At 42.4% G+C, this 13,112-nt stretch overlaps 1 protein-coding gene across 2 annotated transcripts in view; it reads right to left on the bottom strand.

Moving 5' to 3' along the window:
* Positions 1 to 627: 627 nt before the first annotated feature.
* The window catches only part of LOC130526503 (TNF receptor-associated factor 2-like), a 22,955-nt gene continuing 10,470 nt past the window's right edge, over positions 628 to 13,112 (bottom strand). Inside the window, exons 2-11 of one of the 2 annotated variants that reach the window (XM_057034251.1) lie at positions 8,101 to 8,179; positions 7,718 to 7,816; positions 6,825 to 6,986; positions 6,456 to 6,530; positions 6,295 to 6,369; positions 5,031 to 5,513; positions 3,414 to 3,434; positions 3,257 to 3,323; positions 2,919 to 3,067; positions 628 to 2,765 (exon numbers count right to left, since the gene is read on the bottom strand). In XM_057034251.1, coding sequence (XP_056890231.1) covers positions 2,547 to 2,765; positions 2,919 to 3,067; positions 3,257 to 3,323; positions 3,414 to 3,434; positions 5,031 to 5,513; positions 6,295 to 6,369; positions 6,456 to 6,530; positions 6,825 to 6,986; positions 7,718 to 7,816; positions 8,101 to 8,179 — 1,429 coding nt within the window. In that variant the 3' untranslated portion in view covers positions 628 to 2,546. Of the gene's footprint in view, positions 2,766 to 2,918; positions 3,068 to 3,256; positions 3,435 to 5,030; positions 5,514 to 6,294; positions 6,370 to 6,455; positions 6,531 to 6,824; positions 6,987 to 7,717; positions 7,817 to 8,100; positions 8,180 to 13,112 lie in introns of both variants that reach the window. The other variant, XM_057034250.1, reaches the window with a different exon arrangement.

Raw genomic sequence — 13,112 nt, 5'->3', positions numbered from 1 at the left:
TTATAAAAAATAAAAAAAACAACTGAAGAGGACATCTTAAAAATCAGGAGTCTTTAACAATAGGTATAGTCTATTGCATACTTTTTTGGTTAACATTTACTGTGCTACTTTGCTAGGCCAAGGCTGCTGGGGTAGAGAATCATGATCCACTGACAGGTTCCTCTCATCTTGATGGTTCATGCCTTCTGCAGATAAATTGATATGAATAAACATAATTTTTTGCAGCAGAAAAAGGGGAAGAAGCGTGACGTCTTTCACACGATAATATTGCTGGTACAGCATGACGTCACCAGCCTAAATATAATATGGTTAACTCAGCTGTCATCTATAAACAAGTGTCTGACATGAACGTCACTCACCTGACCCCAACCACACAACCCTCTTTACTGTAGTCTGACAAATAGGCTGTAAATGAAATTTCAGAAAGTAAATGGTAATAAATAAGTACCGGTACTGGCAATAAACTGGTTTCAACTCCTAAATGACAAATAATGTATTTCGTAAACCCTGTTAAGTGTACAGTGATGGCCTGCACGTCTTGACTGTTTTTATTAGTAACTGCATAAGAAAAACATCAGAAATTCTATTAACTGACGATCTCGACTTGAAAAGAACACAATCATATGGTAACTGTAAACTGCATTTATTAACCCAAACCAGCTCACAGAGCTCACAAATGTAACATCTTATTTACTGATGGCATATTCATACAAATAAATTGTATATTGTATGCAATTTAACAAAACTTTCCCTAAAAAAATAAAGTGATGTATAATAAAATATATAACAATAAAATAAAACACAGCAAACAGAATTACAACACATGGAGTTCAGACAGTATCTGAAGCTTTTCAGAAAACAAAGAAAATAAAACTCAATCAATATTTTGTAACCTATTGTATGATTTACATAATTAAAAAGCATTTGCCCTCTATTCGACTGTGGACTTCTTATGAGTTTTAATGTGTGAAAGAGGAAATTGCCCCCAAACTCAATAGCTGGTTGAGACACCCCTGAATTTACCACTGCAATCAAGCATTTACCATAACTAATGAGTGTTTCACTCTGCTGCCACAATCCTCTACCGAGTTGTTTCAATTCAGCTCTGAGAACCTAACTGGTCCCTTTAAGGTTATGCTTTTGTTTTCTTTTTGTAGCAGTAGTGGCATCATGGATTAATTGTTGATGTGCTCCAGGAGTGATTTTGGCATGGAATATTCAGCAGGTCTGGCACTAATTAGTTTTAATGTGAAGCTGTACTTATTGTTGATCACAATAAATTAATAATAACTCAACCTAAACAATGTGATCATTACAATAAATTCATGATTTCACCTATTGAATGAATCATCTATTCCAACTAGGGTCAGGTTTTGGATAGCTCATTGCCAAGATAAATATGTGAGTAATTTCAGGCCCAGTTTAGAGACAGAGGCACTGAGAAGATAGGATGTTGAGGTTGTCTGGGAGTAAAGAGGATGTAGAGGATCAGGAATGAGAACATCAGAGGGACAGCGCAAGTTAGATGTTCTGGAGGTAAAGCCAGAGGTGGTAAGAACATGTCAAGAGGATGGACAGTTAATACGTTGGTTGAAGGAGGCTGAGGTTGGAACTGCAGACAGGAGGTCTAGAGGAAGACCAAGAGGAGACTGATGGATGTAGTGAGAGAAGATGTGGAGTTAGTTGGTGTGAGAATGCAGAGAAAAGAAGAAGATGCAGGAGGGTGATTCACTGTGATGACCCCTGATGAGGAACAGCCCAAAGAAGGAGGTTTGGATAGCTATTTTATATTAATACATGAAATTATCCATTAAAATATGTACTGTGTAGTTGCTGGGTTTATCGTTGTCTAATTTTAAAATTAGTATGATGATCTGAGACATCTCTATGTGATAAGGATTTGCCCCTTCCTCCTTTTCAAAACACAGCATGCTTACTTTGATACAATAGTATAAACCTAGTCATCTCAACTATGCCATAGTTGGGCTTGCTTAGTTTTATTGTACTAAAGCGACAAATTTTAATAAACACATGTGAAGGATGTCTTGCTTTGTTGGAGTGAATTCAGTCTAAAAACATAACAAATGCTCTCACATTGTACACAAAACATTCATGAAAGAAATTAATACATGAACCACTGCATCATGTGTGTTTTAGCCTCAAGCTGCATCCACACAGTCCAACTGTTCACGATAATCACTTTAAACATTTACATTAAGACAACAAGACCGTAGGCACACTCGGCTGTCATTCTGACAGCTGGGTTTTGTATCATCTCATCTTTTTACCTGGTCACACTCATCACTTTAGCACCTTCTGGAATTGGGTCCCAGCTATCCAGAATAGAAAACTGAAGGTAAATATTATTTAGAATCCACATCAAAACCACAACTTTGTCAAATTTGCCCCAGAATTTGGATCTAAAAAAATTATAACATTTTCATTTACAATTTCATACCAACCATCTGGACAAAAATGAAAATAAGGACACACAGTGTACACAATAGAAAAGGAGGATCCTATGGTAGCTACAGAGACCACACTGTCTAGAGGCCAGTGAGATCCACGATGACCTTGATGAAGATGGTGTCATCACGTATGTAGGAGTTTTTACAGTCCAGCTTAGGGAGAGGACAGAAGAGGGGGCAACCGCTGGCAATATTCATGTCACTGACTGGCCTCTGAAAGGACGAGGAGGAGATGTCGGGCCGGAAAGCATCGATTATGTGCTCCCTGTTGTTCTGGTCAAGCAGCATTAGGGTGACCTGAACACACAGGTTAGGAGGATATCCGCACTGATCAAATACATTGATGCCAACTCTTTTATCCATTAAACATTAGCTCTAATGTCTTTTAGGGGAAAAAACACATTTAAACTGCAAAACATCTCCCCAACACACATTTGGAGTAAGCGTTACCTTTTGGTTGAAAGGCCATTTAAGGAGGGCGTCGCTGTGGCCTCTCATGACCACAAAAAATAGAGATAAGTGGGTCCCACGGCCTGTGCCATCACCATTCAGGTAGATCCGCAGGCACATCTTATAGCCATATTTACTTGTATAAAATGCTGAAAAACACAGTAGACTCAATCAATCAATCAATTTTTATTTATATAGCGTCTTTTACAATCAAAATTGTTTCTAGGCGCTTTACAGAATCCCAGGGCCTAACCCCAAACAACAGACTGGTAAAGAAATCAGAATTTCTGAGAGATCCCAATAACAAAAGTGATATTTTTCATAATAAAAAGTGTTACCGGATGAAAACATGGCAGGAGCACGACCAGCCACAGCATCTTGCCTCTTCTTAGTGAAATCTGAAATCTTCCAGACAAAAACACCATCATATGTGGCAGCAGACAACTCCCTCATTTTCTCATCAATCTCCACGATGGATAAGTCTCTCAGACTCACAGTCCTCTCAAGCTGACGGACCTGCAGTAACAGGAAGAGTGTTCAGGGACAGTAAAACTCATTTCCTCTACTTCATATACTTAAAAGGTCAGATTTTTATATATTTTGGAATTTAGCACAACAGAAGTACAACAAAAATCCTGAAAATCCTAATAGGCAATATAGGACAAGAATATTGGAGTTTGTCACTTGGGACACTTGTTATTGAGCACAATGATGAAATATTACAGATCTGTTTTTGCTACACAGCACACATGAAGCTCACAAACGCATACTGGGGAAATGTCCGCCTTGCATGAATGTAGATTGTGGCTTTCAGTCATTTTAAGCTATTTGCTGTCCAGAAGATTTTGTTTGTACTGGTGGATAAACGTTTGTCCCATTTTAAGATATTTAAACAAAGTATTCCTCTTCATTCTAAATTACCCCACCATGTTTTGGAATGGGATGAAATTGTTGCCATGGGAAGCATGTCAAAGATCTTTAAATGCTTTAGAATCTGAGATTTAAAAGAATAACTTATTCTGCAGGATATCAGGATGATTCCATGTGGGGGATAATTTGCAGAGGACATGTGAAGCTGTCATTGTAAAGATACTTATATTGTAAAACAGTAATGTTGGTTGATTTTCCCATGAATGCAAAATAAGATATTTTAATATCTCAACTGTCTGATCTACATTTTCATCCAAGAGTCAATGACACTGTTGGAATTATACATTTTAAGATATAGTGTATTCTACTGGCAAGGAAAGAAAACTTGGGTAAATCTAGTGGGACAATCTGTGTGCTGCGCCTCTGTTCTGTGGTTCTGATATATAGACTCCCTTAAAACCATCAAGGCAGAAAACAGTCATTCATTTTCAGCAGGGCCATCATCTTTAACTTTCCACAAGTGATGTGGGTAAGTTCTTCCTAAGCATGATGTCATCTGGTTTTGAGATGCTATTTTGAGATATGATAAAGCCTTCCACAATCTGATAACCTGGAGTATTGAGACAACATTGAGACAAAGATGTTTCATGCCTATGTAGAGGTATCAATGATGGCTATTGGAATATTTATAGATACTTGGTTATTGACGTTTCATTTCCATAGAGCAGTTATGCAATATGTGACAAGAGATTCTCATTAAGTGTGATAGTTTTGCATTCTTCTTGATAAGAACAACTTTTTTTTTTAACTTTTCTAGACACCTTCATAAGACAGCTACATCAAGACTGCAGTTATTCGCATTAAAGTGCTTTATTTTAAGTTGCATGTTTTAAACATTGGAATGCCTTTAGCCATATTGTTGAGCTAATAATCACAGTCTAAAAAGCACTTTTTAGGTGCAATGTAGTAATAGATTGGAATAATGAAGCTGAGCACCAAAAGTTGTCTTTTGAACCTAAAATAAAAGATTCTGCAGTTTCAGAACATTGATGGTAAAATGTTAAAATACGTTATTTGTTCCTTGAAATCTTATTTTAAAGTTCATTTTTTGTTCCACATCACACCTAGTGAAGCCCTTTTCACTTGGAGATTTTGTAATTTGAAAATATTTCTTCTTGATTTCTGCTCTTATATTTATATCATACGTGAGGAATGACAATGAACAGGACTGGCACCAGTCACCTTGTTGTTTAGGATTTCAATCTTGTCCTGGTCCAGTCGATGCTGGCGGTTGTATGCTTCCATGGTGGTGCATGAGCGCTCCACCTCCCTGTTGAGGACACACACGATGTTTTCGAAAGTTCTCACTTTTAACTCGAGGTCCTGGCAGCGCCGGCTCAGCTCAGCCACCTTAGTCTTCTCGCTTTGTAACTGTAACTCCAGAGCAGCTCTTACGCTACTAGGTAATGGTGTGAAAGAGGTCGCTACAGATGGGGCGCAAACACCCTGTGCAATGGTCAGACCACTACCGCTGATCTGGCTCATCTTAAGTTCAAGATCCCTGAGGGACTGATGAAGCTCCAACAACTTGTGACTGGCCACATCCAGACTCTGAGGCTGCAAGCTCTCCAGGCTGATCTTGATGCCCATGATGAAATGCAGCAGAAGATTTAAATGCTCATAGGAACACTGTCGCTCATGGTCATGGATTTTCTCTTTTTCAACCTTGGTGTCAAAGACACAAGCAGAATCTAGATGATTTAACCTTTACCAGAGCAAGAAAAATGCAATTTTAATGATATTCAAAAAACTGCAAATGAGAAAAAAGTCAAACTATGCAGCCAGCAGTAATTGTATTAGCAATGCATATTCAGTATAAATACAAATTGCCATATACATATAGTCCTACAAAGCTTTATAATGTGTATGAAGGGTGTTGGAATATTCTTTTCTATTGAGTCAAGAGAGTAAATAAGAGATTTCACTTGTACTAAGTTGCAATCTGTTATCTGCTTCCATAAATAATATTTTGTCTCATCACAAATGTAAAATTTTCCTCTATATATTATATATTGAATAGAACGATTTACAGGGTTAAAACAATATTCAACAAATGTTCGCCAACACCACAAAAGACAGTGGTGAGATTAATAAATGCACTTTATGTATTTCATATTATATGATGTTAAAAATAGAGCCTTAAATTCAGATAAGAAACTGCTGCATCTGGTTAAGCCACACTTATCACTGTCAGTACACATTATCACTGGTTACATCATTGCCTCAGTGTTTCACTTATATCTGATAATATATCCATCTCATATAGTAGCAAAATAGTAGCCCAGAAAAAAGTTCGGGTAAAAATTTTGATTTAATCACAAATGTAATGTTGTAATGTATGTTGATCAATAGATTGGAAGAGGTTTTGTCTACTACTGCTATAAAGTTATAAGATATATGTTTCTCTATAACACACAGAACAAATTGTGAAAAAGTAGTTACTTACTGATGTGTTGCAGCCAACAACATGAAATCTGCATGGTGATTTAAATTTACTGCAGTACTTAATATGATCCACATACTAAAAATAGAACAAAAACCAACTCACAATCTATTCAAGGACAATAGTATTGTTAAACTGAATTATAGGTTAAAAACAACGTCTACCTTTTCCCTTGGGATCTTTTTCTTTGAACAACCTTCACATATCATTGGATACTTTGGACAAATTTCATCATGAGCCTAAAAAAAGTCAAAAAGAGTTAGTAGACAAAAAAACAGAATATACAGTAGTGATATTATGTATATAATATGTACACTGTATGACAGCTTCAGTAATTCCCTGACAGTAGTGGATATTTAAATTTATAGATCTATTGGAGACAAATAACATTTGCAGTTATTATTAAAGACATTGAATGTTCACCCATCAGCACGTCAAACTGCAGGTTGTATGTTCCAACATCATAACAGTCATTATAACTAGAATAACCTTATTTAACAGACACAAATCTTTAAAAAAAAAAAAAGGCTGACCTTGATGTTCTTTAACTGGAAGGGGTCTTTGCAGTACTTGCAGTTGAGAGTCCGCTCCGGACATTCTCTTTCATTGTGACGCTCCTGTTCATTGACTCTCATAAGCTCTTTACAGGAAGGACACAAGATAATCATGAAGTCACAGCTGTCCTCATGCCTAGCCTGCAGATAAGAACAATTATGTTCACGGTAAGCCTGGGGGCATCTCGGACTTGATACCAAACTGGTCCCCAAAAGTGAAAAGAAGGCTCGTATAACATGTGCTGTACTTTTGATTGATTTAAGTTTGAAAAGCCCCACCAGGGTATCATTTTGAAGCTCTTTCATTCCCTTTTATAGTGATTGCTGTTGCTGCAAATATATAGCTATAGAAAGTAAGTAGGGTATTTCTATTTTCAAATAAGGTCCTAAATACAACCCCAATTCCAAAACAGTTGGGACACTACAACATGTAAAGAAATCAGAATAACTTTCAAATCTCATAAATCCAACAGCGCAAAAGGAACATGTAGACATTTTTTCTATTCATCGAAAATATTAGCTTTGATGTTGAAGGCGGTGGCATCTTTAAAGAGTTGGACCAAAAAGCTGGAGCTGTAACTGGCACAAATAAAAAACAACTGGAGCAGCATTTGACAACTAATTAGGTAAACGGGTCAATACCACATCCAGCGATGAAGGCGTGCTGGGACTGTTGAGCAGTTACAATCCTGCACTGACAGGAATGGGATGACAACAACCCTCTCCTAAAACTCCAGTAACTGCTCTCTTTACTCCCAGACTGACAGTTTCTGTTGTTTAAGGTATTTTCTACTGCAGGAAATACATGTTAATTTCCAGCTGTAATGGCTAAAAGGCTAAATAAAAAATGGCTGTCAGCCTACTGTGCATACCTCAAATTCTTTGATAGTTCCTGTCCATATGCATCCTTCATTGGGACAGACAGCAGCCAAGGCCTCCACTTCCCTCCGGGCTGCATTGTCAGGGAAAGCCTGGGAAACCAAACGCTGTTACAGCCTGACACAAGTTGGGATAAATTGTTTCACCAGTGTTGTGAGCAGCATTTATGCTATTCTCATGTGTATCCCTGCCATTCCACATTTTAATTTTGCTCTCAGAGGATTGTGAGTTGATGGCTCAATATTCAGTGATTAACTGATGCCAAAAGCACATGTCCACCTATACTGGTCAATGATAAGTCTTATGATGAAAGCCATGGAACAAGAAAATCAATACACTTTAAAAAGAAAAGTAAAGAAGAATTGAAATTACTTACACCACCTAACTTGAGAATAGAGGCAGGTTCCTCAAACAGATCTTCACTTATACATGCACTGCATGTCTGTGGTCCCGCACTTAAAAGGAAAGAAAATGACTTTTTAACAGTGTAAACTGTGCACAATGTGTAAAACTACAAAAAATAATATTGAGTTGATTCCTGACTGGTGAATATGAAGGGAAAATTACACCCTCTCTGAAACAAATAGTTTGTCCTAAATTGTCCTATAGATTGACCTTTACTCTCAGGCCTCTCTTATTTATTTGAAGTAGCTTCAGAGCTCTCTGTGACCACATCTTGTTTTTGATTCTTCTTGTAGACAAGGTAGTGCTGAAGAGACAAGCAAGCTAGAGGATTCTCCTGCATTCAAGGTTAGCATTCTCTGTTTGGGACAGCTGAAGACAGGCAGGCTGGCACCACACATTGCCGTAGCTAGCCAGTGACCTCTCACCCATTTTATGACTGATATTCCTCTCGGTATGTATGTCTCCTCAGAACTGGTGCTGGCTCTGCACGCATGAATTGTTCTTGTGTTGGTACCACTTCTCCTGACTTCATTTCATGTCATCTGAATCTCCTGTATGCCAGTTCCACAAACTCCAGTATTTTCACACCAAATCAGGGTCACGAAAAGGATCTCAACAGTATAGCCTTGTATGTGCAAAATTAATTTTAATTCTTTTGCTACTCTCATGTCTGTCGTTAATGAGATTCTACTAAAGTACCTTGTGGAATGGGAGCTAGTTGGATACTCTGCACAGCTACAGTGGAGAAAGATGCTGCCAATGGGCTTTAATAGGTAGCAGGTTTGAAGTTCAAACTTGACTGAGATAAGCAGTGTCATCCTTGAGCAAGTCATCCTTGAGAAGATGTATTGGATTAATTTAAAATATTTAACCTGTAATAAATGTGATTGTAATGAGGTTGTGAATAAAATTGGATCAAATATTAAATTAAAATTCATAAAAATAACTGGGCTACCACCTTATCGTGGTAGAGGGGTTTGCGTGTCCCCATGATCCTAGGAGCTCCGTTGTCTGGGGCTATATGCCCCTGGTAGGGCCACCCATGGCAAACAGGTCCTAGGTGAGGGATCAGATAAAGCGTAGCCCAGGACCCCCTCATGATGAAGAACAATATTGGTGCCAAGTTTCCCTTGCCTGGATGCGGGTCACCGGGGACCCCTCCTGGAGCCAGGCCTGGGGCTGGGGGACGTTGGCGAGCGCCTGGTGGCCAGACCTCTGCCCCTGGAGTCCGGCCGGGCACAGCCCGAAGAGGCAACATGGGACCCCCTTCCCGTGGGCTCACCACCTGCAGGAGGGGCCAAGGGGTCGGGTGCATTGTGTTTTGGGTAGCGGCCGAAGGCAGGGACCTTGGCGGTCTGATCCCCGGCTGCATAAACTGGCTCTAGGGACATGGAATGTCACCTCTCTGGTGGGAAAGGAGCCTGAGTTGGTGCGCGAGGTTGAGAAGTTCCGACTAGATATAGTTGGCCTCACCTCGACGCACGGCAAGGGCTCTGGAACCAGTCTTCTCGAGAAGGATTGGACTCTCTACCACTCTGGAGTTGCCGATGGTGAAAGGCAACGGGCAGCGGTGGCAATTCTCGTTGCTCCCCAGCTCAGTGCCTGTATATTGGAGTTTACCCTGGTGGATGAGAGGGTAGCCTCCCTTCTCCTTCGAGTGGGGGGACAGATCCTGTGACCAGTGTGACCTGGAGAGGTGTGATTGGGAAGAACGCCCCCCACCGATCTGAACCCGAGTGGTGTTTTGTTATTGGACTTCTGTGCTTGTCTCAGATTGTCCATAACAAACGCCTTGTTCAGGCATTAAGGTGTTCACATGTGCACTTGGCACCAGACCACGCCTTAGACCGCAGATCGATTATCAACTTTGTAGGATAAGGATAAGGATAAAAGACTTTATTGATCCCACATCGGGGAAATTGCACGTTACAGCGGTAGCCCGTGGTGTACAATACAGAAAAGTACTAAAAAAAATAAAATAAACCTCTTATATTATTTACATTGCTATGTACATTGTACAGTATATACAGAAATTAAAAATTGTAAAAATGTACAGGAGGAGTGTCGGACAGCGTGAGGAAAAAAATAAGGTGCAAATAAGATGTGCAAATAAGACATTCCAGAGGTAGGATGATTAGTTAGTGCAAATATGCCAACCCTGGGTTATTGGTGCTACAATTAAGTGTTGTGCATGTTGAACAGTCTTACGGCAGTTGGGATGAATGACCTGCGGTAAGGCTCCCTTTTACACCGTGGGTGTAACAGTCTGCTGCTGAAGGAGCTGCTTAGGGGTGTCCATAATTGTCAGCTTGGCTAACATCCTCCTCTCACCCACCTCCTCAATGGAGTCCAGAGAGCAGTCCAGGACTGAGCCAGCCCGTCTGACCAACTTGTTGAGTCTCTTCCTGTCCCTCTCTGAGCTTCCACAGCTCCAGCAGACCACAGCGTAGAAGATCACCGATGCCACCACAGAGTCATAAAAAGTCCTAAGCAGTGACCTGCATACTCCAAAGGACCTCAGTCTCCTCAACAGATGAAGACGACTTTGGCCCTTCTTGTACAGGGCGTCTGTGTTATGAGTCCAGTCCAGTTTATTGTTGAGGTGAACACCCAGGTATTTGTACTCCTCTACGATCTCAATGTCCAAACCCTGGATGTTCACGGGTGCAATGTGAGAAGCCTTCCTACTGAAGTCGATCACCATCTCCTTTGTCTTCCTGGTGTTGATGCGCAGATGGTTCAGTGCACACCAGGCGACAAAGTTGGTGATGACCTCCCTGTATTCCAGTTAGTTCCCCTCAGACACACGTCCAACGATGGTTGTATCGTCGGAGAACTTCTGGAGGTGGCAGCTGTCCGAGTTGTGGCTGAAGTCCGATGTGTAGAGAGTGAAGAGGAAGGGAGAGAGAACTGTACCCTGCGGGCCCCCCGTGCTGCAGACTACCACGTCGGACTCACAATCACGGAGCCTCACGTACTGTAGTCTGTTGGTAAGGTAGTCGGTGGTCCAGGCAGCTAGGTGACAGTCGACTCCGGCTCCCTCCATCTTCCCTCTCAGCAATGATGGCTGGATTGTGTTAAAGGCACTGGAGAAGTCAAATAACATGACTCTCCCAGTGCTCCCAGTGCTCTCTAGGTGTGAGAGTTACCGGTGCAGCAGGTAGATGACCGCGTCATCCACACCAATGCCCGGTCGATATGCAAACTGTAGAGGGTCCATCTTGCTGTCCACCAGCTGTCGGAGGTGGGTGAGGACGATCCTCTCCATGGTCTTCATCAGGTGAGAGGTTAAAGCCACTGGCCTGAAGTGGTTGGGCTCCCTGGCGTGCGCAGTCTTAGGAACCGGAACCACACATGATGTTTTCCACAGTAGTGGAACTCTCTCCAGACTGAGGCTTAGGTTGAAGATGTGCAGGAGTACTCCACAGAGCTGATCTCCACAGTCCTTGAGTAGTCTGGAGTTGATGCCATCAGGGCCAGTAGCTTTCCTTGTCTTGGTCCTCCTCAGCTCCTTCCTCACCTGATCAGCTGTAATGGAGAGGCGAGGTGTGACTCCTGGTGGGTGAGGACGGGGGTTGGACTGGGAGGGTTGATCTGGCAGGGGGTGGAGGGAGGTGGCGTGGTGTGAGGAGAGAGCTGCCGGTGCCGGAGATGTTACGGGGGGAGAGGGGGGATGGTGATGTGACAGCACAGTCAGGTCTGGGCTTTGGTGAGGGGGAGAGGGAGGGGGGGCAACACAGTCGAATCTGTTGAAAAAGGAATTCAACTCATTTGCCAAGTCCTGGCCCCCAGATTCAGCCCCCCCCCCCCCCGTCCTTTGTGTGGCCTTAGATGGTTTTTAGGCCTCTCCAGACTTCCCTGGCGTTGCTCCCCTTGAGGCGCTCCTCCAGCTTCCTCCTGTAGCTGTCCTTGCCTCTCCTTATCCCCCTTCTCAGCTCCTTCTGGACTCTCCTCAGCTCCTCCTTGTCCCCAGATCTAAAAACCCTCTTCTTCTCATTCAGCAGGGCTTTTAGATCAGGGGTCACCAAGGGTTTGTTGTTGGGGAAACACCGAACCTTCCTGGTAGGCATGGTATTTTCCACACAGAAGTTGATGTAGTCCGTGATGCAGGTTGTCAGGCCGTCGATGTCCTCCCCGTGAGGTTCACATAACACATCCCAGTCTGTGGTGTCGAAGCAGTCCCTCAGAGCTATGCTGGTCTCCTCAGACCAGCTCCTTACATACCTCTTGGTGGGTGGTTGTTTATTCACCATAGGTACGTATGCAGGGGACAGATGAACCAGGTTGTGATCAGAACGGCCCAGCAGGGGGAGGGGGGAGGAGGTGTATGCATTCTTGGTGTTTACATACATTAAATCCAAAGTTCTATTGTCTCTTGTGTGGCATTTCACATATTGGGTGAAGGTTCGGAGAGTGGAGGACAGAGAAGCATGATTAAAGTTACCAGAGGTTGTGGTGTGGCCATGGTGTTGAGGGTGTCTGGTTTGGTGACCACAGGATCGGGTCTCTGCTTTTTGCAGATGATGTGGTCCTGTTGGCGTCATCGGCCCGTGACCTCCAACTATCACTGGATCGGTTCGCCGCCGCATGTGAAGCGGCTGGGATGAAAATCAGCACCTCCAAATCCGAGGCCATGGTTCTCAACCGGAAAAAGGTGGAGTGCCTTCTCCGGGTCAAGGAGGAGATCCTGCCCCAAGTGGAGGAGTTCAAGTACCTCGGGGTCTTGTTCACGAGTGAGGGAAGAATGGAGCAGGAGATCGACAGGCGGATCAGTGCAGCGTCCGCAGTAACCGGTCCGTAGTGATGAAGAGAGAGCTGAGCCGAAAGGCGAAGCTCTCAATTTACCGGTCGATTTTTGTTCCTACCCTCACCTATGGTAATGAGCTTTGGGTAATGACCGAAAGAGATCACGGGTACAAGCGGCCGAAATTAGCTTCCTCCGTAGGGTCGCTGGGCTCTCCCTTAGAGATAGGGTGAGAAGCT

The sequence above is a fragment of the Takifugu flavidus genome, chromosome 5 (assembly GCF_003711565.1).
Source record: "Takifugu flavidus isolate HTHZ2018 chromosome 5, ASM371156v2, whole genome shotgun sequence".
Taxonomy (NCBI): domain Eukaryota; kingdom Metazoa; phylum Chordata; class Actinopteri; order Tetraodontiformes; family Tetraodontidae; genus Takifugu; species Takifugu flavidus.
Note: the sequence above shows the minus strand (reverse complement) of the source record. Positions and strands in the feature narration are given on the sequence as shown.